Here is a 27277-nt window from a genome sequence, read left to right as displayed (position 1 = left end):
TCTGTAGAATGCTCATTTCTAGCAAGACTATACCACCTGTATTACTAACAATCTGATAGATGATTTATATCAGAAATACGACTGAATTTCCTTTATGACCTCATCCAAATGGTGTTCAAAATTCATTAATTCATGAATGAATTTGAATCAGACCTACTATGTGCCAGACATTGTGTACTTCCAGAATTTTCACAATAGTATATATCTTTTTCAAGAAACAAGGCTACTCTTCCCAACTGCCATTCAATTTGCTCATGAGCTACTTCCTTGTACAAGGCACTGCGCTAGGTGCTGCAGCGGCCACAACCATGAGTAAAGGGAGGCTCAGTGCCTGCTTTGAGGGAGCTTACAACCTACTGGAGAGAAGACCTAGAGCTAATTCATGTACAAGGCAAACTAAGATTAGTACCTTCTGTGGAAGGACGAAGTCCTATAATGAAAGATGTCAGAAGGACTAGGAGATGGGGGTCTTGCATCTGTATGATTTGGCATCTGTAGATGGTGCAGTAAACATACCAGTGGGGAGCAGAGGGCAACAGTAAAAGGACAGAGAAACACAGACAGCATGGGCACCCCAGGGAATGTAACTAGTCCATCAACTGAAGGGTAAGCTACAGAGAGCGTTGGAAGGAGGGATACATTGGAAAGGCTGGTTAGGGATCATATAACAGAAAGTCCTGACTGCCCAGCAGGGACATTTGTACCTTATTCAGTCTGGAATGGGAAGACAGTAACTATCTCTGCTATTGGTGTAACTCATTTCAGGTTATGCTTGTGAACAGTAATGACTGGAAGGATGTCTTGGGAGCAAGACAGTAGAAGCAGAGAGCTCAGTGGCAAACTTGTGCATTGCAGTCTTCCTGGAATCCACTTCAGTTGATTATAGGAGCTCGTCTAGGGCCCTAGATAATGATTGGGGCTCACCTTCCAGGAAGAGGGTTCTCCCCCACAAATTATGTCAGGCCTGCACGGCTACACCAAATACCTCAATGGGGAGTCACAACCACATGCCCATCTTTTCCAGGGAGCTAATGGACCCAGTGACTTCTCCTTGTTTGCATCACCATGGGCTGCTGCTCCTTCTTAGAACCTCCAGATCCACCAGTGTTGGCAAATTTCTGTGCTTTTTCCTAAGCTCCAGCGAAACGTCTCTTTGTCAAATTCTTTAACTCTCCAAACTCTGGTATAAATTGCTTTGTTTTCTGAGAATTTTCATTTCTGGAGTTTGTTAGAAAATATTCATAAAAAGAACCCTAAGAGCTATTTATCTTCTCTAATAGATTGGAGGGTGGAGAGGTGTTCAGCAACATGGAGATTAGCTGGTGTTTACATGACTGGTGGCTTTCCAAAGGAAATACATTTACAAATACCATTACTTCTCCACCATCCTATCCAGCAGTACCTCTGCTCATATAGAGCAAACAGAAAGAATCAGTTCCCGGAAGTTGTGGCCTTATGTTTCCAGGCAACACAGATTTTCCACAATGGGCTCACACATACTGGCCGATTTTGAAATAGATGGGGAGATTCAGTGAGGATGGACTGCTAGACACAGAGGTTTTCACTCCATAGAGGGCCCTCTAGCTACTAAGCTTAGTGAGCTAATCCAGAATCTTCCAATGCATCTAAAATATACAGTTCTGTGAGAAGCTCTGATCTCTGGATGAAGAAGGGTGGTTTTTATAGATCACAAACTAAATAGCCTGGGTTATTAGAGCATGAGCAGTTCCTTCAGAGATGGGAAGCATATGGGGCTATCTGATTCAAGGCAGAGAGATAGGTGAAGTTGTCTCCCATGAGGGCTACGGATGGGGCAAAGGGGGCAGGAATGGTTAGACCATCTGCTGAGCCATGTCCTCAGTCTCCCTTCACTCTCTGAGACCTCACCACAGTGTCTGAGAGGACTGCCTACAGACAGAGAGGGCACAAGTGAGTGGGGAGGGAAGTGGGAAGGGGGATGTTGGAACTTGACATAAAAGGAATTAAAATCCCATTCCCTCTTGCTTTTAATTCTGTTGTCTTATGAAAGCTAAGAATTAGGAATTTCTTTTAGCTCCTAATATCGGAAAATTTCAGTGTTCAATCACAATTGGAATCTGATAGAGTCTTGAAGCAGTGCAACTAAAATAAATATAAAATCTAGCCAGACTGGGTGTTATTCTGTATGTTGGTAAATTGAACACCAATAAAAATTAATTTATTAAAAAAAAATCTAGCCAGAAGGACCAGTCCTTTTTTTTTTTTTAACTATTATTATTAAAAGCATGCAGCAGCAAGAACATGTATCTGTCACATTCCTCAATAAGCAGGAACAGGTGTTGTCCTCAGGGCATGGGTGGGAGGGAAAGAGATGAAAAAAATAGTGACCTTTTTCTTTGCAAGCCATTTCTTAGCATTTGTAGTAACTTGTTCTGACAGTGAAACAATTGACAGCAAAGCAACCAAACAGGTGTCAGACCTGTGTAAACTGGCACAAAACAGGCAAAAAAGAGAGCCATTCATTTAATTCTACTGACTGAGGCATATTCTCTTCATCAAGTCCAGGAAAGTGCTTGCAGAGCTGGGAGTTAGGTGTGTTAAGCCACATGCTTCCAAGGGAACGTAAGAATGGTGCGGGTGTCTGTCCCTCTCTCCCCACAAATTCATATGTTGAGGCTCTAACCTCCCATGTGGTGGTAGTAGGAAGTGGGTCTTTAGGAAGCAATTAGGTTTAAATTAGATCATAAAGGTAGGACCCTCACGATGGCTGAGGAAAGGTCATTTGAGGAGAGAGCAAGAAGGCGGCAGCACACAGGCTTTCTCCAGGAACAAAATCTGTGGCACCTTGACCTTGGACGTCTCAGCCTCTAGTACCATGAGAAATAACTGTCTGCTGCTGTTTGAACCACCCGGTCTACAGTACTTGGTATAACAGCCTGAACTAAGACGGTGGCCTAATGGCCCTGGGTCCTGTTCCTTTCCAAACTGGACCCAGAATAACATGAGGTTGGGCCTTTTCGCCACAAGCAATTCTTTGTTCTCGCTCCATATATCTACTCACCCTCCCCATATAGGTCAATGTACAAGAAGAAGAGTTTGGTCTTGAAAACAGAAATGAATGGTGGATCAGAATAGAATTGTAGGAGGGAACCATCTAAGTGGACCCCAAAAGCTGGGATAGGGAAAGAAAATTCTTAAGAAAATGATTTCTGCAAATATGCTTACCTTTATTTAAGCGTCCCATCACAGTGAATTCAAAATATTTGCTGTTGTCGGTTGAAGAGTAAAGGCCAAAGATGGTGGCTGAGCTTTTAGTGTGCAGCTTGAAGGTGGAGATCACATAGACCTCATTCAGGGTGGGATCTGTCAGGATTGGCTTCAGAACAGCTGGGTTCAGTCTCTGGCTGGAGGATGGGAGAAGGTCAAAAACTGGGAATAACAGGGAGAAAAGGATCATCAGTGAAAAAAAGTTTGAGACAACTAGATTTTTTTGAGGGGGCACAATTTGTTAGTAAGATACAAGGAATCACAACTAACACTGTTATCACTTTCCACATTGCTAAAATCACCAGTTCATTCACTTGCTTTCTTTTCTTTCTTTCTCTCGCTTTCTTTCTCTCTCTCTCTTTCTTTCTTAGTTCACCAGTTCTTTCTTATCACTCTTATAGTGGCTGGACATTTGAGCCAGAAAAAAATACAGTACAATTTTCATCACTGGGTCATGGCCCCCGAGAGAAGGCTAAATTTGCAAACCCTAAATTGTATTTGGTCAAAGAAGTGGCTCTGAAAATGCCCACTAGGAAAAGGACTAATAGTTTAGAGTACAAAGGGAACAGGTGAGAACACTCAAGTCACTGTTTCTCTTATGGGCCCAAGCAGTGAATTTCTGCCTTCAGCCTCTAAAACTTTAGATACAATGATCTGGTTATGAAAGGGTAATAGTACCCATAATTTATAAAGACCTCTTACATATCAATAAAATAAGCAATAGAAAAACAGGCACAAAACATGAATGAAAAAGCAATTTACAGAAAAAGAGTTACAATGGCAAATAAGTGTATACACACACACACATATAAAAGTTCATGTTTAACTAAAGATTAAGGAATTGCTAAATTGAAAAATAAGGTATTATTTTACACCATCTCATTGAAAATACAATAAATATGATAACACCCAAAGGCATTAATTACCAGTGGTAATTCTGTAATTTCTATTTAGGAAGGAATTATGAGAAAATCTGACTGGAAGAGGTGAAAAAACAAACCCCTGTTGGGATAACACTTTGTTATTAAAACATAAACTGTCCTTAGCAGAGAGAGAAGGCCTTGACAGAGATCAAGGGGATATTAGCTATCCCATTTGACATAAATATTTGCACATGAAAGCTTTGAAAGACAACACAACAGAATGCTAACATGAATAACAGATATCTCCTGGTTGTGTGTGTGTGTATATATATATATATACACACATATATATGTATATATTTCCTTTTCTTTTGCTTATCCAGTTTTTTATTTTTATTTTTACAACGAACAGGTGTTGCTTTTGCAGTAGGAAAAAGTAAATAAAAGTTATAAAACCAACAGGCAAAACCTAGTTACTCAAGAATGTCTACTCTTTAAAAGACAATCTGCCTTAATACTGGTTCTGTATTGTTTCTTTCCCATGTGCTTAGGGCCTTACAAAATAATGAATTTGATACTAGAAGTATTGGAAAGCAGAAAGTCTACTATGTTCCTTCTAGCACTCCACATTCCCCCAAAACATGAAGCTTGCTGCCTACCGTACTTCAAAAGGGAAATAGAATTTTTTTAATTTCCAGAGAATTGGAAGCTTTACATGTCCACCGGTAAGAGCAAAAGGTCTAGAAGTTCCATTCAGGACAGGGTATCTGCAGATGTGAGTTTAAGGTATGGGAATTGCATTCAAAATTAAACTCTTCCTGACTCTTGCTCTATGACTACATTCATAATTTAACTTAAGCTAAATTTACTCTATTTCAATCTGCAAGGCTCATCTAATCCATTGGCTTCTCTCTCAAGGGGCAGAGTTGGGATTAGTTAGTAATGAGTTTGGAGTGTGTTTTGAAAAGGAAATGAGACACAACAATTTTCTATTAATGTTATTACATTTTAGTAATAGTGCCAGGATCTAAGTACAACCTTCTAGTGTTAGAGGTGAAATTACTACCCATCAGCCCAACCACCATGGTATGAAAATTGAATACATACTAAGAAGACTAGCAAGGCAGCCCAGAGGAGAAAGGATATAAAAGCAAATTATTCAGTTGAGCTGATGATTAAAAGACTAATTAACTCACTAAAAGAATCTGCCAGAAACTTGACTTAATCTGATAATCTACAGCAACTAAATTAACCAGGTAATTTAGGTAGTTCAGGCTGATTTCAAGTCCCATAAAACAGGCAGCTCTAAGAAGCAAAATTCAGACATGCAGCACACCATGAAGTTGTGTGTTCCACTGTCAAGAATTTATAAAACACAAAATATTAAACCCATAAATTTAAAACTGCCAAATAATGTCTGCAATCAGTAAACCTTTGAGTTGTTATAAAGCTTCCTTTCTAACATCAAAAACAAAGGCAACAAAAGCAAAAATACACAAGTGAGACTACATCAACTCAAAAAACTTCTGCACAGCAAAAGAAACCACCAATAAAATGAAAAGACAACTTACAGGATGAGAGAAAGTATTTACAGATCATATGTGATAAGGGATGAATACCCAAAATATATAAAGAACTCATACAATTCAGTAGCAAAAAAGAAACAAGCAATTTGATTTTTAAGTGGGCAGAAGATCAAGTGGACATTTGTCCAAAGAAGACATACAGGGGGCAACGGGCAGGTGAGAAGATGTTCAACATCAGCAATCACCAGGGAGATGCAAAGTAAAACCACAATGAGTTATCACCTGACACTTGTTAGAATGGTTATCATCAAAGAGAAATGGCAAGTGTCGGTGAGGATGTGGGGAGAAGGGACTCTTGTGCACTGTTGGTAGGAATTTAAAGTGGCACATTCACTATGGAAAACAGTATGGAGGATACTCAAAAAATTAAAAATAGAACTATATATGATCCAGCAATTCCACTTCTGGATATTTATCCAAAAAGAAAAACCCCAAAAACACTAATTCAGAAAGATACATGCACGTTCCCGTTCACTGCAACATTATTTACAATAGCCAAGAGATGGAAATAACCCAAGTGTCCATTAATAATGAATGGATAAAGAAGATGTGGGGGATATATAGATGTATATAATAGAATATTAGCCATAAAAAAGGAAGAAATCTGGCCATTTGTGACACAATGGATGCCTCCTGAGAGCATCATGGTAAGTGAAGTAGGTCAGACACAGAAAGACAAATACCACGACCTCCTTTTATATGTGGAATCTAAAACAACAACGACCCGAGCTCCTAGACAGGCAGCAGATGAGGCGGGCAATGGGTGAAAAGTGACAAAAGGTACAAACTTCCATCTATAAAATAAGTAAGTCATGGGGATTTAACGCACAGCACCCGACTGTAGTTAATAATAGGGTATTGCATATTTGAAAGTCGCTAAGAAGGAAGACCTCAAAAGTTCTCATCATAAGAAAATAGTTTTTTGTAATGCTGTATGGCAGCGGATGTTTAGACTTACTGTGGTGACCGTTTCACAATGTGTATACTTAGGGAATCGAGGTTGTCACTTTCCTTTCAAATATTTCAAGGAAAACTAAATGCAGTACATGACCCCCTGAACCCGCTAGTTTGGTTGCCTGGTCAGAAATCCAAGGGAGTTAGCTGGTGAAAGGCAGAGTTCAAGTGGGGGATCTCTGCCCTGCGCAGGGAAGGAAGGGGAGAAGTCCCTGCCTGCGCCCCAGCCAGGGAGGACAGCCTGTACTGCAGCCTGTGGGCTCCTGCAGCTTGACTGCACCAGTCGGCCGCAGGGCAGCAGGTGAAGGTCATCCCTGGAGGCCAGAGAGCCCGAGGATCTTTCCTGGCTTAAATAATTTCTTCTTTTTGGGCTTAAAAAAAAAAAAAAAAAAACCAGTTGAAGGTTAAGTGCCTTCTGGCCAATGCTGTTGGCTCCCTGTGTACCCGGGGGTTTGGGGGGGGGGGTGGCCACAGGGCCTTGGTGCGTCTAGGAGAGAAGCGCCCACTTCTTTGTCCGTCCTGCTCCGCTGATCTCGGGAATCCAGGGGCTGGCGTCGGGGAATCTGCTCGTGTCAAGGAATCAAGCCGGCTAGCAAGGGAGGTTTTGGGGTCCCAACCAAGGGCAGAGCAGGGGAACGCCGTGCGCTTCTGGGGGGGCCGGGGAGGGTCGGGAGCAGAGGGCGGGGGGGGCCTGGGGGGTCGGGAGCGGAGGGCAGGGGGGGGCCTGGGGGTCGGGAGCGGAGGGCGGGGGGGGGCCTGGGGGGTCGGGAGCGGAGGGCAGGGGGGGCCGGGAACGGAGGGCAGGGGGGGCCCGGGGGGTCGGGAGCGGAGGGCGGGGGGGCCGGGGGGCGCGGGGTCAGCAGCCGTCAGGCCGGGAGCCCCGCTGTGTGCACCCGCTGCGAAGCCGTCGGGCATCCCCGGGGCGGCTGTCTGGGGAGCTGGTGTCCCCGCCGAATAAGGGCTTCGGGTAACGCGCTCCCCCGACCCCCCCTGCAGTCGCAGACGCCGCGGCTCGGGCGCAGAGGGCCGGCGGGGCGCGAGCGCACTTACCCTGGGGGGGGCCCTGGGCGCCGGCGCGCAGCCACTGCTGCAGGACCAGGTGCAGCAGGAGGAGGGCGGCGCCGCGCGGGCCCGGCATGTCGGCGGCGGGCGGAGGGGGCGCGCTCGCTGCTGGCCGCGCGGCAGCCGCCCGGCCCTTTATGGCCCGGCCCGGGGGCGGGGGGAGGGCCGAGTGCGGGCGCCGGGACGGGGCGGTGCAGGCGGAGAAGGGGCGGCGGGAGGAGGACAGCGACCCGGTCCCGCCGGCGTCGGCACCCCCACCCCGCTCACCCCCCACCCCGCTCACCCCCCACCCCCCCACCCCGCTCACCCCCCCACCCCCACACCCCGCTCACCCCCCACCCCGCTCACCCCACCACCCCCCCTCACCGCCCCAGAACAGCGCTTGCGGAGGCTCCCGAACCCCCGTCGCAGGCCCCGGGCGGAGGAGCCCTGAAGGCTCCCCAGGAACGCCTGCCCCCAAAGCGGCCCCGGGAGTCCGCGGTTTCTGTCCTTTCTCCAAGCTTTTCTTGAATATTCCAAATGTTGAGTACTTTTCCCATCGACTTTTGAGACCTGAACAGCCAACGTTTGAAAACGTTGAGTTTTTAATGGAAATAAAACACATCCCGAGGAACCCATCGGCCCAGGACGGGGCTGCCTCGCGGGCAAGGTCTCTGCCTTGGGCTTCCAGGCCTCGGCCAGCCCACCCCCACCCCCACCCCCACCCCACCTCCGTCCTCCTGGACAGGCTTCGGGACGTTCTAAGGTCCGGAAGGAACCCAAGGAAGTTGTCTTTCTCCCAGGCGAAGCCCCCTGGAAATAAGGTGGTGTAACTAGAAGAAAAACTATCTCGAGCAATGGCAAAACGTTTGCCTGTTGAAAAAACTTGAGAACTGGAGAAAGTGCCCCAAAGCATTTCTGTCCCTGTCTTCATGTCTCAAAGAATTGCGTTTTGGAATTTAATCTGCCACAAGCTGGAAGATTGACTCATCATCTTATTTTCGAACTGTGCTGGGATAACCCCTCACCAATTATGATTCTGGCCATAGCTAGTGACCTGGAGATTTGCCGGCTACCTTGAGGCCTCTCTTCTCTTTGAGGTCTACCTTAGCTCTAGGCTTCATTTGGTGTCCCTTCACACAGATGCCACTCTGTGGGATGGGTCATCATTGATCTGTATATGACAGTGTACTGTAGCAATGTGACTGTAAGCTAATGGGATGGCTGAGTAATCTTCAAATCAACTGTGTCCCCAACAGTGACCTGAGTTAGAGGGAGCTCCAGGTTTCCAACTTCTGCTTTAAGCAGAAGAGCTTCGCTTACATATATCTTGTACGATGGACGTGAGGGTCAGCAGGACTAAATTCTAAGTTCTTTTAGAATAACTAAAGGTAGATATTATTTTTTACTCATCTTTGCTAGGTATCGCCAATTCCTAGAAAATTCCCAGCAAAATAGCTTGCACAGGTAACGTTTGGTTGAAACTGGATGACTGCTAAGTATAGCGGATCAACAGGAGAACCAAGCGACTTTCCACTAGCCTAGCATACCTACAAACTCATTTTGCTTCCAAAGAGTCTGGATTTTTATGAAACCATTCATTGGAGAATCTCGTCAGCTTTTTCTTTATGCCTTCAGAACCAAGAGGAAATTCGATTACAATAAAATCCGTTACATTGGCTATGAAGTCTATGATAACGGAGATGAAAATGTTAGTGTCTTTCCTGTGACACCTCATTAAAATATCTGTTGTTGCACTTATTATAGTGAATTTTAATTTATTTTAATAATGCATTATTTGATTTTTCCCCAATATCTGACTCTGACCTCCTTAGCACTATCTCTCATTTATTTTTGTAGACCCAAATCCTGGTGCCCAGCACATAGTAGTGAGTAGCTCGTTGAATTGACTTTCCCTCTACCAGCAGCACTGTAGGATAAGAGGTCGTGATATGTTAGTAATTCATTAGTACAGTAGGTTGCAAAAAATTGTCCTAATGCTTCGCTCTGCAGTCTACACATCTGTTGCTTTCCCACTATGATTCTAGGCTTGGCCATGTAACTTCCTTGCACAATAGAGTTTAGAAAAAAAAAATGCCACATTCAGAAGCTTAAGAAGTATTTGTGTGATTGGACTTGCTTACTCTTTCACTTCTGCCTTTGCCATGATAGCATGGCTGTGCTAGCTTGTTGGAGGATGAGCGACATGGAGCAGAGCTGGGTCACCACGGTCCTCCTGGGCATAGCCACCTAAGATCAACCGGCAGTTGATTCAGACAGGTGAGTGAGTTCAGGCAAGATCAGCAGAGCTGTCTAGCCAACTCCAGACATGGGAACATGGGAACAATAAAAGTTTATTTTGTGGGTCATTACGATTTTAGGATTATTATGTAGTATTATTGTAGCAATAGATAACTGGTATACTAGGTGTCCTTCCACTTGTAACTATTTTGTACAGAGTATAACTCCATTTTTTCATGTTTGCTTACAGCTCTTGAGCTCTGGCATTCCCCTTCCCATTGACCCTACATCTCAGCGAGCCGATAAGAAAGCCTGGGTGTTCCCTCCTTTGGTGCTGGCAGGAAGTTCCAACTGTGCAAGCCCCACATCATACCCAGGAATCATCACCCTGGCGTCACCCTCTAACCACCATGAAAACCCCCAAACGACCTCCTTTCCCTACTCTCTCAAGCCGTCTTCACATCAGCTTGGGGGCCCATCCTACTCTTGCCAGAAAGCCTCATTATGTGGGTGATAAACATTTTCAAACCCTTTTGCGCATGTGTGGCACTGTCATCACTCTTAACATCCAGGCCACATTTTGTGTATGGGAATACCCTTCCCGTTCCTGCTCCTTCCGTTCCTCAAAAGTGGGAGAAGTTACTCATATTATATACTGTTATTTGGCACAGCTAAGTAGCTTTACACATATTTGTTAATTGATATTTGAATAAGGTTATCATTAGTTAAGTTTTCCACTTGAATTCTTGAAAGGAGTGGAAATGGAAAATAATTATTAATATTTAAAAATGGCTTTAAGGGAATATGCTTTATACTCTAATGTGTGATAACATTTATGCCACAGCACTGGAAAATGTAGACTTTGGGCTACTATGTAATTTAATGTGAATAGCAAAGGAAGGCACTTGATTAACTGACAGGAAAATAGCTTCTCTAGAAACTAGTTAGCACAAATAAGGGCCTGGTAAATTAAGGAGAGGGCTTTTGATTAGTGTGCAGTTAAAAGTAAAAAGTTCTTTTTGGTGTTTTTTTTTTTCTTTTTTTCCCCCAGAACTTAAAAGACAGCAGTTTAGGCACTGAAGATTAGTGAAGCAAAACACAAATGTATAAAATCACTCATTTTCAATTTCATTAAGGGTCTAAGTAGACTATTTAAAAAAGCTCTCATTAAGCTTCTTTAACATACTTTACTAAATACTGCGTAAAAATTCCTTAGAAAAATGCAGTTGTGAGGACCTTTACTACAAATAACAATGTCTACCCAACTTGAAGTCCAGAGTTTTGACAACTAGCATTTCATTTTTCTTTTTTAAGATTTATTTATTTATTTAAGAGAGAAAGTACACATGGGGGGAGAGGGAGAGAGTCTCAAGCAAACTCTGTGCTCAGCATGGAGCCTGACATGGGGCTAGATCTCATGACCCTAACATCATGACCTGAGCTAAAACCAAGAGTAGGATGCTCAACCAATTGTGCCACCCAAGCACCCTGCAACTAGCATTTCTTAAAGTAACTTCTCTACTTCATTAAACAATACATTAATCCACCCAGATGGTAGTTCCTGCAATATCAGTGATAACAATGATTACTGTGCCAGGACAATACCAAATTTATATCAGATGTCTAAATATATTTGCTAAGAAAACACAATACAAAGTATAATAAAATAATATGATATAAAGCAGACTTGCAAAAAATGCTATAATTCTATTCATTTGGATGTAAGGATTTTAGGTTTGAAGATAATTTGCTTTGAATTGAAGTTTTTCTGTGGAAAAAAAGTTTTGTAAGCAGGCAAATAGAATCACTTGGGTTCCTGGGTACATGTTTGACCTAACTAAGAGAATGAACATATCAAAGATCTTTATTTACTATCAAGGGGAAAACTCATGGGGTCCCTGGGTGGCGCAGCGGTTTGGCGCCTGCCTTTGGCCCAGGGCGCGATCCTGGAGACCCTGGATCGAATCCCACGTCGGGCTCCGGGTGCATGGAGCCTGCTTCTCCCTCTGCCTGTGTCTCTGCCCCCCCCCCCCCCGTGACTATCATAAATAAATAAAAATTTAAAAAAAAGGGGAAAACTCATACTGCTAATTAAATGAGCCTTAAATGAGTTCATAAAGGAGTAGGGCTAGATATATACAACTTTTCCAACTCCAAATTCTAAAATTATATGGGTGTTGCTGAGTGAGAAAAGTGTTGAGTTAGAATATTTGCCTATTGGGTACAGAATCTTAGAGTTTCTTCTCATTCATGTGATCAGGTAAGCAACAAATAATTACTCTGTATCCATTACTTAATTCACTCAAAAAATATTTACTGAGAGTCTCCTAGAATGTTCCCAGCACTGTGTTTGATGATAGGCATACCAAGTCAAATAAGATAGTTCTTATTCTCCAGCTCACTCTCTATTCAGAAAAGATATAAAAAATATGTTCAGGCTTTTAATAGACATGTATCCTAAGAAATAAGGAAGTACTTAAGGGAAAATAACTTGTAGTTAGAATTTCAAAGGGCTTCCCAGAAGAGCTGGCTTTTCATTTGGGTCATAAAGGATAAGAAGGCATTTTCCATGTGACAGAAAGATTTTGGATTTTCCTCATGTTGCAGGATGCTGCTATAGCTCCAAATCTTCTATGACATCATCAGAGGTAGGTAGCAAGGAGATGAGGCTTCTGCTCTTGTCTCTCTCTCACACTTTGGCCGTCACTCTCTCTTTCTCTCTTTTTCTAGTGGAAAAAAACCTTTCTCAGGGCCACCCAAAGAGACTTCTCAGGTTTAATTGTCTCGGTGTGGCTCACAGACATACCCATGTCTTGTCTACCAGGAGGGGTGGGAAAGTGATGACTAGTGTTCAGCCTCTTTTGTGGGAGTAGAATGTACTAGGAAGGACGAGAAAGAGGATAATGGATAACTGACCGTGTCAACGTGGTTAGCCACAGACTCTGTGTCTTCCATCTCTTTAGTGCTCTCTCCAATGCTGGGTGCTTTCAAGGGGGTCTTTGGCAAATTCTCTTGTGAGGTTCATAGTACAAAATAGCAAATCAGAGTAGGAAGAAGGCTATGGGGAAAAATAACTGATGTAGGAAAAGTGGAAGGGGAATAAAAGACAGAGTAACTTCTACTTTGACGAGTCTAATGGGAAGAATACTATTAATATTTAAAAAAGTTCTAGACCAGGAATTGGCAAACTGGCTTACAGTGGCCCCTTGTCTCTTTTTGTAGACTCAGCAAGCTAAGAAGAGTTTTTACATTTTTAAAAGGATACGAAAAAACTGGAAGAGTATTATTCCTGACATGTGAAAATTAGGTACAATTTAAGCTATAAGTAAAGTTTTATTGGAACACAGCCATGTTCACTCATCTGCGTCTGCTTTTATTGCACAACTGCAAAGTTGAGCAGTTGCAACAGAATTCCTATGGAATGTAAAGGCCTCAAGTCTTTATTCCCTGACCCTCTACAGAAATGTTACCAAGCTCTGTTTCAGACCATAATTTTTCTGAAAATCCGATCCAGTAAGTTAGGCTTAATTACTAAGCAGAGAGGAAAAAGGGGTAGGAAGGAAGAAGCAAGTATTAGTGGACTCCTCTTGCTGATACTCCATTCCTTACTCTACTATCTTCTGCTCAAACCTAGGTTTTGAGGGGCATGGGCATGAGTTACATCTTGCTGTCTAGCACCACAAACTAATATTAAATCCACTGTTTCTTTCCTTCCTCTTTCGAGGTACAGTTTTTTCCCAGTGGTATTAAAATGGTCCAGCTTTCTATTCGTTTCAGGAGATGAAGAGTTGGTCACTGACCTGAAAAATGTCTAATGAAAATGTGATTCCTTTTATGGGAAATGGGAACTGCAAACACATTTTAGCATTCTGTTGGAACAATGGCTTTCACTGGTATATAGCATGTGTTCCATCATACATGTCAGTTAAAAATGAAATTCTGACTTATGTAATTCTCAGAGATGTCCTTATGGGGTCTGGCGTGTTCCTTTCACAGAAGTAATCTGAGTATAGATCTAATTGCTAGTGATGATTATTCTGGCTGCTGCATTTAAAAATTGAACAGCAGGAAAGAAAAATAGATCTGGCCAATTCAGTCGCGTAAAAGTTGTGCCCAAAAAACCAGAACTGAGCAAAAGTAGAAGAGGAACTAGGGAATAAGAAAAAGAGAAGGAGAGCAGGGGAAGGAGAGTTGAGAAGGCAGCAAAGCATCCCTTAAGGACAAGCTTATTGTGTCCAGGGCTGTTAAATGCTGATTCTTTGTAAACTCCCTTCAGTGAGTCCCATGCCCCTTGTAATACCTTCCTCTTTCATCATCCCACATCCCTCCCTCTCCCACACCCCTGGCTTGAGAGCTCATTTCTGGTGCCCTCTGGGGGAACTAGGGTGTTCCATGGCAGCTCCCTGGAGTCCCCTGTGGAGACAAAAGCTTCATTCCGGTCCTTTGAGGACTATCATTCCTCTTGGTCACAGCAGCAATCTTTCAACACTCTTTGCATATGCCGTAGTTAGCAGCTAAAATGAGGCTTGCAGGCTTGTCTTAGCACACTGTATCAGGGCTTTTCCTGTCATATTATGACTAATTTTTTTTTCACCTTCATCTGTACAACACAGCTTACTTATACATAGTACGTGCATACGTGTTCATGCATGCATATCTGTGTGTGTGTGTATATTCGTAAGCACATACATACACCTCATCTTTTTCTTTTTTCTGTGGCGGAGTCGTAGTACCCCACATCATAATAGTAATCAACTTTAAATATTAATATCTCATTCAGTAACTCATATATTTCATCTCAATCTTCACAACAAGATGTGATGGATAGGATGATTATAATTCCTACTATACAGACTAGAAAACTAAAAGTCTGGGAGGTTGAACAACCTTCCCAAGGAAATGCCGGAACTTGGACTCACACTCAGGTCTCTGATCCCAGGCCCAGCACCCCTTTGTTCTGCTGTGTTGCCTCGGGAGAGTGAACATCTGATCAATACGTAAAACCTTGCTTCCTAGGCAGATGAAGTGAAGTGAAGCCATAAGAATGACTTTCTTAGTGTTAATTTTATATGAAAATGATATGTGAGGGACATCTGGGTGGCTCAGTGGTTGAGTGTCTGCCTTTGGCTCAGGTCATGATCTGCGGCTCCTGGGATTGAGTCCTGCATCAGGCTTCCTTCAGGGAGCCTGCTTCTCCGTTTGCCTATGTCTCTGACACTCTGTGTCTCTCATGAAAAAATAAATAAAATCTTTTTAAAAAATGGTATGTGAAACAAAAACTCAGTTTTCCAGTATTTACTTATATATATATATATATATATATATATATATATATATACCTTTTAAAGACCATTGCCAAAATGGCATGATCATTAACACAGTATATTACGACCTAGCCCTGACCTGTGAAGGAAATGCTATGACTAATCCGGGAAGTAGCATGGAGGAGCCACACCAGGCTCAGGCATTTATTAGGTGTCTGGCTTTGGGAATAACCTTAGGCTTTTGCTGTGGGAGGGATCGTATCTCCATTTCTTCAGCAGGAAGTGCAAATGACACCAACCTTGTGAGTTGTAGAAAGGCAGCTCTAGGATGGTACCTGACATATTGTGGCTTTCAATTAGTAGTGGTTGTTTATTCCTAGGTTGGGGCTCTGACTCCGGAGACCTGAAGCTGACATCCCAGATGTATGAATTCAAAACAATTCTGAGCAGATGGTGAAAACAAGCAGGGGTAGTGTCCTGGTTAGGACTGCAGGAGGCTCTGTGGCCATAATGCCTGGTTTTGTTCCTGACTCTGTTTCCATGTATCCTTGGGCAGCCGTTAAATAGCTCTGTCTTGGAGACTGGAGTGTCACTCTAGGATAAAGATGCTCATGGTACCTGCTGTAAGGTGAATGGAGATGCTAGTAAAATACTTAAGATCAATTTGACCTAATTGCTTAGCACACAGTTGTTGATGTGCTAAGTCACAGTCATTATATTTTCTTTCTTTCTTTCTTTCTTTCTTTCTTTCTTTCTTTCTTTCTTTCTTTCTTTCTTTCTTTCTTTCTTTTTTTCTTTCTTCTTCTCCTTCTCCCTCTCCCTCTTCTCCTTCTCCTCTTCCTCCTCCTCCTCCTCCTCCTCCTCCTTCTTCTTCTTCTTCTTCTTCTTCTTCTTCTTCTTCTTCTTCTTCTTCTTCTTCTCCTTCTTCTCCTTCTTCTTTGATGAGGTTCAAGTATTGTCATTTGTCATTCAGTTAGTTAATCTATTATTATCCAGAGCCTAAATGAAAGGAAATGGAGAAGCAGTATCTTGCCTTGACAATCTTTAAACAAGTAGAGCATATTCTTTTTTTTAAAGATGTTATTTATTCATGAGAGACACAGCGAGAGAGAGAGAGAGAGAGAGAGAGAGAGAGAGAGAGAGAGGCAGAGACACAGGCAGAGGGAGAAGCAGGCTCCCCACAGGGAGCCCAATGCGAGACTCAATCCCCAGACCCGGGATCACGCCCTGAGCTAAAGGCAGATGCTCAACCACTGAGCCACCCAGGCGTCCCAAGTAGAGCATATTCTTGTAGGGAAAGGGTACCCACCCTCTTGTAAAAAGAAGAAAAGGACAGCAGGATTTAGAGGAAGTTTTAATTATCCTGACTACAAGCAAAAATTGATGCTTTTGACTGCTTTGGTAACCAAGGGCAAAAATTGAGCTCCCAAATCAAGGGGGGAGGTTATACTACTATAGACAGAAGCAGAATAATCTCACTCCTGAGTAACTATGTGTGTACAGGGACACCTAGATATGTTAGCCAACATACAGATCAGAAAAATAGAGTTTGAGTCTGGTTCAGGCCAAGGAAGGTCCTAGAGTGAAAATATCCTCCATCCACAACCCATAACTGACATTGGAGAACAATTATTCTACTGTAATCAGGGACTATGGAACATCATGGAAAATTATGATTCTGAAATTTGCTTGTTGCAGAATATATAATGATTCTTTTCTTTTTCCTTATTTTCTGTTCACCAATTGAGGCTGGTATTCACACAACTGAGGGAACTGATGATAGCCTACTCAGCTACTTGGGGGAAAGGCTCACCCTGGTTCTTAGCTGGAGGCTTGTGTTAAGGGAAGTGTGACACCCTAGGGAGTACCTTGATCCAGAGCATCCCAAGTCCGCTACAATAAAAAAGAAGATGTGAGAGATAGTGGCTTTAGTAGTCTGCTCCTCACAGAGCCAAATAAATCAAGCATAAAAAAGGGATGTTTTGCTCTTTTCAACAGCGCTGTTTCTACTGTTGTTATGAAAGGTGTTTATGACTTACTGAGAAGGTGTTCTTTCATGATCTAGCCTCTCATATATATATATTTTTTGGACACAGAATGTAGAATTATGACTTTATAATAAATTTAATAAATGAGCTTCTTAACTTAGGGGAAAATATCGACTTAATGGAGTAATTTTTTTGTGTTGAGACAACTATATTTTCAATTGGATAGTTGAAAGGTAAATACACTGGATTTATGTATTAAGGCCAAGGGTTTATAATAATGATACGATAAGGAATGTTTTTTCAAAATGTGCCTGTGGCTTTACCCGCTATTTAAATCTCTGCAGGAATCGGAAGAAAAACAATACCTTTCATTTAAAATGTTGTTGCACAGGATCCCTGGGTGGCACAGCGGTTTGGCCCCTGCCTTTGGCCCAGGGCGCGATCCTGGAGACCCGGGATCAAAACCCACGTCGGGCTTCTGGTACATGAGCCTGCTTCTCTCTCTGCCTCTCTCTCTCTCTGTGTGTGACTATCATAAATAAATAAAAATTTTTTAAAAAAGTTGTTGCATGAAGACTTCTGTTTCTACTAGTATAATAGGGCAAGATGCCATAAATGATTCTCCATTGTAAAAACAATTAAAATTTTGGGGTGGAAAATATTTTACAAATTAGATGAATTGCTGAACTGTAAGAAAGCAAGAAATCCATAGAAGTCAAATATAGAGTGTGAATCCTGGGAGGCAGATGAGCAGGAAAATCAGCTTTTACCCTGAAATTATCTGATAAACCCTGGGATATTGAACTTTTGTTTTACCAGTTTCCTAGGTTGAAGGGATTTTTAAAAAGCCTAAGGCTCTTCTAAGGTGAAGAGTCTAATACAGGACCTCCTCTTCCATATAAGGCTGAGACCTCAAGGGTTACATACTCAGTGTAAGAGAAGATTAGAAATAAACCTTCTGTTCAGAAGGGGGAGAATGAGGAGACTTGCCTGTCTTCATCTTGGCTCTCCTGGAGGGGAGAAAGTCTTCCTCTTGAAAATTTGTAGCTACAGCTATCCCTCATGTGGTTTATTTCTTTGTCTTTGCCTTTTCCCACAAAATTTAAAAGTTTAAATGTTTAAAAACCTTCAAAAAAAGTCAAGAGAAAATGAAAATGAATAGTTTTCCTAGAATCACCAATTTCTCTACCTATACCTATACTTCTGTGTGTGTGTGTGTGTGTGTGTGTGTGTGTGTGTGTGTTTGTAAATAACCATCTGGGTTTTTTTTTAAGATTTTATTTGTTTGTTCATGAGAGACAGAAAGAGAGAGAGAGAGAGGCAGAGACACAGGCAGAGGAAGAAGCAGGCTCCATGCAGGGAGCCCGACGTAGGACTCCTTCTAGGACCCTGGGCTCACTCCCTGAGCCGGGAGGCAGATGCTCAACTGCTGAGCCACCCAAGGGCTCATTTTTGTTGTCCCTAGGGGATTTTTGTTTGAACCAGCTGAAATGAAGTTACAAGCACAGGACACAAACGCAGCACCCTTAAATACTTGAATAGGCATCTCCTAGAACATATCTTACTTCAGATAAGTAAGAATTCCAAAATATCATTTCGTATATGTTCAATATTTTAATATTCTTGTCTCCCAAATATGTTTAATGACTTTAAAAAAGGAAAACAAGCTGGTTTGTTGCATTGTATTGGATTGTTCTGTTTCTTTAGGTTTTTTGTTTTGTTTTTTAATTAAGAGTATCCTGCCCTTTCTTTTTGCCTATGTGACAATGACTTTTTTTTTTTTTTAAGAATTCAGACCAGTAGTCATGTAAAATGTCCTGTATTCTGGGTTTGATCAATTTTTTTTCTCATGACTAGATTCAGGTGAAATATTTTCATCAAGAATGCTTCATAGCTGATGTTGCTCCTTGTTCTGTAGTCTCAAATTCACGCTCAAATATGGTGTGAAAAACCCAAATAGAGAACTGATAGTGACTCCAGGCAACTAAAGTCACAGAAAATCCTCTCTGGGGGACAGGAACATTAGTCCAGTTCTCAAAAAATTCCTACAGATAATGTTCCAAAGAATATAGGCCCATAATGAAAAGAAAATTACAAAACACTCAAGGAAACAAGGATCATAAGTGAGAACAGAATTACAGAGAACAGGGGATCCCTGGGTGGCGCAGCGGTTTGGCGCCTGCCTTTGGCCCAGGGCGCGATCCTGGAGACCCAGGATCGAATCCCACGTCAGGCTCCCGGTGCATGGAGCCTGCCTGTGTCTCTGCCTCTCTCTCTCTCTCTCTCTCTCTCTCTCTGTATGACTATCGTAAAAAAAAAAAAAAAAAAAAAAAAAAAAAAAAAAAAGAATTACAGAGAACAGAATTATATTTTCACAAACTTTCAAACTATACAATTAGTACATTTAATATGCCTCAAGAAATAAAAGAGAAGCCTGAAAGCAAGAACAAGAAACACACAAACAAGAAGTATTAAATAAAAAATCAAGTGTATTTGAAATAGATCTTCATTTTAGAAATGAACAATAGAATTGAAATTAAATTGAAATTAAAAATAATGTATAAATTAAATAACAGATTGGACAAAATTAAGAGATAATTAGTGAAGCAGATGATAAAGCTAAAGAAATTATACAGAAGGCAGCACAGAAAAGCAGGTTAAAAAGAATATGAGTAATTACAAGTAAAGGAGGATAGAAAGAGGAAGTCCATGTCTTACTGAAGTTCTAGATGGAGACAGTAGAAAGAATGAAAAAGTGACAGTATTTAAAGAGATAGTGGCTGAGAATTTTTCAGAATTGTTGAAAGACTGCAAACCACAGAATCCCTACAAATCCCAAACAAGATAAATAAGCAGAAAATCACTCCTAGACACATTGTAGCAAACGTTCAGAATACCAAGCTCAAAAAGATCTTAAAAGCACCCAAAGTCACCTCAAGTGAATAAAAATTAGAATTACAGCATTGTTTTCAGTAGCATTGTGGAAGTTGGAACATAAGGAATTACCTTTAATGTTCTGAGAGAAGATAATTATCAATCCCAAACTCTACAATTAGTGAAAAGTTCTTTTAAGAATGAGAGGAAAATAAAGACATTTTAAGACAAATCAAACTGAGTATAAATCCTCACAAAATCAAATTCTAAAGGATTTACTTTAGACTCAGAAAGTGAATGCAAATTGAAAGTCTGGAATGCAACAAAAAATGGTGAGTAAAGCCATTCATAAATATAAATAAATTTAAACATTGGCCATATAAAATAACAACAATGTTTAATTTGTAGAATTACAAAGCAAGAAAAAAACCAAAGTACTATAAACTTATAGTAAGCTTATAAAGTTGGAGGAAAAAAGAAAAATAAATAAAGTTGGGAGGGAAGAAATTTGATACAATCTTAAAATGTCCTTGTACGTCTCAGGAGCAGGTAAAAATATTGATTAAACTTAGATATTATTAAAAATTAATACATTTATACTAACATTTGGAAGAATAGACAAAGGATGTATTGCTCCAGTAAAAGGAAGAAAATGAACAAGGAAAAAAAATCCCTCAAAATACACAGAATTCTTTTGGTTTGTAAGTTGCCAAACTATATTGTGGATGGCATCCATATTACTAAGTTTTTCTTTATAAAGAGGTAATACATCCATGAAGGCAAGAGAAACAAAAGCAAAAATGAATTATTGGGACTTCATCAAGATAAAAAGCTTCTGCACAGCAAAAGAAACCGTCAACAAAACTAAAAGACAACCTACATAAAGGGAGAAGATACTTGCAAATGACCTATCAGATAAAGGGCTAGTATCCAAGATCTATAAAGAACTTATTAAACTCAGGGATCCCTGGGTGGCTCAGCAGTTCAGTGCCTGCCTTTGGCCCAGGGCATGATCCTGGAGTCCTGGGATCGAGTCCCACGTCAGGGTCCCTGCATGAAGCCTGCTTCTCCCTCTGCCTGTGTCTCTGCCTCTCTCTCTCTCTCTCTCTCTCTCTCTCTATATATATATATATATATATATATATATATATATATATAATGAATAATGAATAAATAAATAAAATCTTAAAAAAAAAAGAACTTATGAAACTCAACAGCAAAGAAACAAACAATCCAATCATGAAATGGACAAAAGACATGAAGAGAAATCTCACAGAGGAAGACATAGACATGGCCAACATGCACATGAGAAAATGCTCCGCCTCACTTGCCATCAGGGAAATACAAATCCAAACCACAATGAGATCCCACCTCACACCAGTGAGAATGGGGAAAATTAACAAGACAACTCTTGGAGAGGATGTGGAGAAAGCGGAACCCTCTTGCACTGTTGGTGGGAATGTGAACTGGTGCAGCCACTCTGGAAAACTGCGTGGAGGTTCCTCAAAGACTTAAAAATAGACCTGCCCTACGACCCAGCAATTGCACTGCTGGGGATTTACCCCAAAGATACAGATGCAGTGAAACGCGGGGACACCTGCACCCCGATGTTTCTAGCAGCAATGTCCACAATAGCCAAACTGTGGAAGGAGCCTCAATGTCCATCGACAGATGAACGGATAGAGAAGATGTTGTCTATGTATACAATGGAATATTACTCAGCCTGAAATGACAAATACCCACCATTTGCTTCGACATGGATGGAACTGAAGGGTATTATGCTGAGTGAAGTAAGTCAGTCAGAGAAGGACAAACATTATATGGTCTCATTCATTTGGAGAATATAAGAATTAGTGAAAGGGAATAAAGGGAAAGGAGAGAAAATCAGTGAAAATATCAGTGAGGGTGACAAAACATGAGAGACACCTAACTCTGGGAAATGAACAAAGGGTGGTGGAAGGGAGAGGTGGGCAGGGGGGGGGGGGTTGGGGTGACTGGGTGACGGGCACTGAGCAGGGCACTGGACGGGATGAGCACTGGGTGTTATGCTATATGTTGGCAAATTGAACTCCAATAAAAAAAATATAAAAAAAAGGAGGCAATAAGAAATTTCTTTCAGCTTCAATGCCAAAAAAAAAAAAAAAAAAAGCTTTGTTTATTTTGGGAGGTTTTCTTTAGGGGTAGTAGGTAATTTCGTATCCATTATATTTTCATTTTTCCTTTTGCCACCAGGAAGCCCAGCCCAAACACTGACCTCCACTTTAATAATCATGCAGGAACTACTATTATCCTATGTATCTTGTAACTCTTTCCTCTCACTTTATCTAACACTGATTTTGATTTTTTCTGATCCTAAGTTTCATCTTGTGTTCTTGTCATCTGTCTTACGTGCTTTGTGGAACAAATCAGGTAAGAATAGATATACAATTGAGTGAATCAATAAATAAAAATAAAATGATTAAAGCAAACAGAAGATTGAAATCTAGAAAGCAGCAACTATGTCGCCTGCTCTGTAGAGTTCTTTGTTATTGGGAGCGAGGTATGCGTTAATCTACCCTGTTTGAATTTGCTCATCTAAGGTTGGAATCACAAGCAGTTTGTCTAGGCTTGGGGTTTTTAGGAGCTGCTAGTGGTTGCAAAAAACCAAGAAGACAAAGTCTTATGAAAAAGAGAAATAAAAACTGATTACCTCACATTACCAGTGAGACCAACTTTCAGAGCCAACCGTAATTCTAAATGTGATGATATATGTATATTCATTTCACTATTTTTAAAAAAGATTTTATTTATTTGTTTGAGGGAGAGAGCACAAGCAGTGGGAGCTACAGAGAGAGAGGGAGACCCAAGACCCTGGCCAGGATCATGACCCGAGCTGAAGGCAGAGGCCCAACTCTCTGAGCCAAGCAGGTTCCATCATTTCACTGTTTATGAACATAGTTTTATCTCTCAAAGAGAAATTGTAACAGGGAAAGAACCTGCCCTCCCTTGATATAATGAAGTTGATTGTGGCAGTTGAATTTGTTATAAGATTTCATCTCACTTGATTCAATTTATGCCAAAAATAACATCCTTTCTCAGAGTAATCCCACTCAAGAAAATCAGAAGAGACATTTAAAAGAACACAAAAAATAAAAATGAAATGAAATAAAACAAAATGGCATTTTAAGACCATAGTGTAGGTGTTATATGGCAGGAGGGCAATAATGGGGTGACCCCAAGAATTAGGCTATGAAAGGAAATAGCCTTTTGCCAGCTGAGCATGTGTAACGGGTAAACCTAGTGTGCAGCCATACCTTAGAGTGTGACCTCTCCTGATGAAAGATTTTAACACATTTAAGGAAAGACTGTGTCAGACAGAAAGGGAATTAGTCAGACACTGAAGTTTGGAAATGGGTGGCACGGGGAAGAGTCAGTGAGGCAAAAGTTGGCAGTGGACATAGGAGTACCCTTCATGGAAGGGTTGTCCTGGCCCCAAAGGCAGCCTTCCTGGTCCAGGAAGCAGGCAGGCCACATGGTGGAAATGGATGCATCAGGTAATTGCAGACTGACCCCATTCAACAGCAGCTTTGCTGCTTGCCAGGCAACTTTCTGTTAAATTGGCTTCCTTGCAGTTTGCCAAAGAATGTACTTACCAGGCTGATGTGAATGTCAACCTCATAAAAGACACCTTGACTTTTAATGACAATACTGGCAGTCTGTGCATTAATCTCCAACCTCCCTCACACACTGACAAGAGAAGAGTTCCCCCCCGTATGCCTAAGACTGAATCCCAGAGCCTGGGCTCTGGCACTTTCCCCTTGGGAGCCTGTCTTCCAGTCTTCCCTGTGACACTTGGCCTCCCCAGGGACCTTCTCCATGAACCTCCACCATCAGCCATCATTTTATTAATAACGAGGATGGTGTTGTTCCAATGAAACACATGATTATCAGAGGCTCCTTATCAGAGGGAGGTATGTGCCGGAAGGCATAAGGATGAGCTCCAGAACATGAATTCCCCTCTCCTATTACATCTCATAGACCTACTTGTCTACCCTCCAGCCCCCAGGTGAGGCCAGCTTTAGCCCTTTAGAATGTGCCTTCCTATCTCCTCCAGAGACTTGTAGACCTCTATAGAAGTTCTCTTACTTGTGGCCAAACATGCAAGCTCCAAGAGGACATCATTTGCCCTGGCTGCATGAAGCAGCCTAGATACCTGGATCATCTCAGGGAAATCCGTCTCTATTTAGCTTTTGCTGCCACCAACTTGGTTCTAAAGAAACTAAAACTTTCCCCATGCCTTAATTGAGTATTTGAACGTCCAAAAGAAAAAGTACGATAGGGTAACAACTTTTTCTTTGCTTCATCTTTTCTCATTTAAACTTGGATAATGTTCTAAGGTTGAGTACTGAGTGCTAGTTATTTTAAAGGATGTACTATTTCCATGAAAAGATTCCTTACCGGAATGGTAACATTTCCAAATTCTTGAGAGTTACACATTTCAACTGGAAAAGACAGTTTGAGAGACCTCGGCTTTATCTGAATCTGCTGGTGATGAAATAAAACCATTACAGAAAGGGTCTCAGTTATCAAGACTCCTTTCCCTCCTTCCTGTACATGGATAAGCATGGAGGTTCAAAGAGGTGGGGTGCTGCTCCACAGAGAGTCAGCGCAGGCTAGGATGAAAACCTAGTGCCCTGGGCTCCCGGCGCAGCGCTCACTCCACTTCCTCACTGAAATACGGTGCCTGAATGAAGCTCTTCATTTGACTCTTACAGGGATCCCAGATAATAGAAGCATGCGCCATACCGCCTTGCCTATGTTCTTCACTACAGCTCACCTCAGAGTCTCTTTTCCACTTCCCTCCTACCCACATTTCTCTACCTTGGGCTATCCCTGCACATGTTCCTGAGTTAATACTAGCAACTGCTCCCTGGTGTCAGCCATTTTCTTCCTCCCTCCCCACCCACCACTGGCCGATACCACAGTCTTGGGCCCCAGCGCCGCCTGGTCTCAACCAGCCTCATACTGTTGAGACTTCCAAGGGTCCTGCTGCATCCACAGAGCACCACTATGCTTCTTTCAGAGATACCACCATGTCTGCTAGGGACCATTGTCACGTCTGCTGGGCACTACAATCATGTCTGCTGGAGATCATTGTTATGTCTGTTGGGAGCCATACTGATGCCTACTGGATACTGTCGTCACATCAGCCTAGGGAATACAGTCATGTCTGCTGGAAAAATCGGTCACATTTGCTGGGTATCACCTCTGATGCTTCAGATCCTGTGAGATTCCAAAGCTGTGCAGCACGTTGCAGGTAAGTTTGGGGGATTACCTCTCCCCTTGCCTCCGCTCCCCAGTCAGGTGGAATATATATATATATATATAATATATATATATGATATATGTGTGTGTGTGTGTGTGTCTCGTAGGAGTTTGTGGTGGTGCCAAAGACATGCTGCCTTGTACCTCAAAGCCTTAATGAGTTTTTAATGAAACAGCTCTTTTCATAATCTACTTATAATCCTACCTCCACATGGAATTTGATGATGAATTGCTGGGAAGGTGGGCCAGGAAACAGAGCTAAGAGCAGGAAACACCAAACTGTATTCAGATTCACTCCTTTTGAGTGTTTTGTTTTTTTTTTTAAACTGGGTCAAGTTGACTTTCTTCTTACTTTAAAGTAAATTTATGTCAAGGAATATTATTTATGGGATAGCTACTATTACAGCTGTCATTTTTGGGGTGCTCACTACATTCTAGGCCCTGTGCCAAGAGCTAATTTTACCCCACTTAATTCTTACAGGGGCCCTGTGAAGCAGATACTATCCTTACATCCTTATTTTGCAAACGAGGAAATGGAAGCTTAAAGAGGATACACGACTTTTTCAAGGCCACATAGCAAATATGTGGCAAAAGTGAAGTTTAAACCCAGATCTGGGGCAGCCCGGGTGGCTCAGCAGTTTAGTGCCACCTTCAGCCCAGGGCCTATCCTGGAGACCCCGGATCGAGTCCCATGTCACTTCTCCCTCTGCCTGTGTCTCTGTCTCTGTCTCTGTCTCTCTCTCACGAATAAATAAATAAAATATTTAAAAAAATAAACCCAGATCTGCAGAATTCTAGAGATTGCTTTCTTAATCTTTATCCTATACAGCCTGGTACAAATACACGTAAAGCAAGCCATCACTACCTCCTACCACATGTACTTGGCTAAGGCTAAATCCCAGAGGTGGACATAGATGGGGCTCAAAGTTGTGCCCTTTATGGCAATTATCACTTTATTCTTAAACTATCGGTATGCAGAATCCTGGCAACACCCCTCTGGATTTAAGAAATGAAACATTTTTTTTGGTGGGGGCGAGCAGAAACTTGGCTCATTTTGAGGATTGCCATAGAGCTGCCTGCATGCAGCTAAGAACTGCCCTCAATTCCAGCTCTGGGTGTGTGGGAGAGGATGGGAATCAGGGCAGAGGGGAGAGGAGAGAGGAATACTTCCAGGAGTCATCAGCCATTTTGAAGTCAGACTTTGGGTCCCTCATACTCACTCTGTTGGTCTCCATAGTTGACTCCATGACTTTCCTGTTACTGCATACCGGCTCCTCCTTTGTCTTATTCCAACTGCACAAGGGGATCAGTCGGTGTTTAGTCCCCTGCTATCTAATGCAGCTCTGTTACTGTGAGACTTTATTACTAGGCTTCTTTAGAGGTTGCTCATCTCCTTGTGTGCAGCCTATGGTGGCCGCTTTAATTTTGGATTCCAATCCTTGGTCCAATTAGTCACAGCAACTGGTCTGGCTATTTTGTTCAGAAAGGGCAGAAGGGGCGGACACTTGAGCTTTTCGTAGTCTCCTTCTTTTCCACACCATTATTATGTTAAAAATCCAAGTACCCTAGCAGAAAGTGGTACATTTATATTAGTACTATCTGATTTGTGCCTGATTTGGATCATGACAATTGCTAGATTCTTTGTAGAATCAGCACCGTATTTCAGTGCACTTTATCCTCTACATTAAGTGAGGTGTGTAGCAGGTCTTAGAAAAGGATTTAATCCCATAGGTGGCTCTATCTAGAGCCCAAAGTAGGGCCTTTCATGAAGATACTGCTTTATTTGGTTTTCCCTGGGGTTTGGAGAAGTAGACTGGACCTGTGCCTCCAGGAATCTCTTCCTGCAGAGCTCTGGGGAATCCATCTCTGGCTCATTCCAAAATCCAGCTAAGTTTGGTGTAGTCCTCACTATTTAA

General features: G+C 42.0%; 1 protein-coding gene across 1 annotated transcript in view; it reads right to left on the bottom strand.

Annotated features, from left to right (window-relative positions):
* THBS4 (thrombospondin 4) overlaps positions 1 to 7835 on the bottom strand; it is a 41673-nt gene extending 33838 nt beyond the window's left edge. The window contains exons 1-2 of the mRNA XM_055342252.1: positions 7700 to 7835; positions 3205 to 3408 (exon numbers count right to left, since the gene is read on the bottom strand). Of these exons, the coding sequence (XP_055198227.1) occupies positions 3205 to 3408; positions 7700 to 7787 (292 nt within the window). The 5' untranslated portion in view covers positions 7788 to 7835. The remainder of the gene's footprint in view (positions 1 to 3204; positions 3409 to 7699) is intronic.
* Between the last annotated feature and the right edge of the window lie 19442 nt (positions 7836 to 27277).

This window comes from Nyctereutes procyonoides, unplaced genomic scaffold, assembly GCF_905146905.1.
Source record: "Nyctereutes procyonoides isolate TBG_1078 unplaced genomic scaffold, NYPRO_anot_genome, whole genome shotgun sequence".
Classification (NCBI taxonomy): Eukaryota; Metazoa; Chordata; class Mammalia; order Carnivora; family Canidae; genus Nyctereutes; species Nyctereutes procyonoides.
Note: the sequence above shows the minus strand (reverse complement) of the source record. Positions and strands in the feature narration are given on the sequence as shown.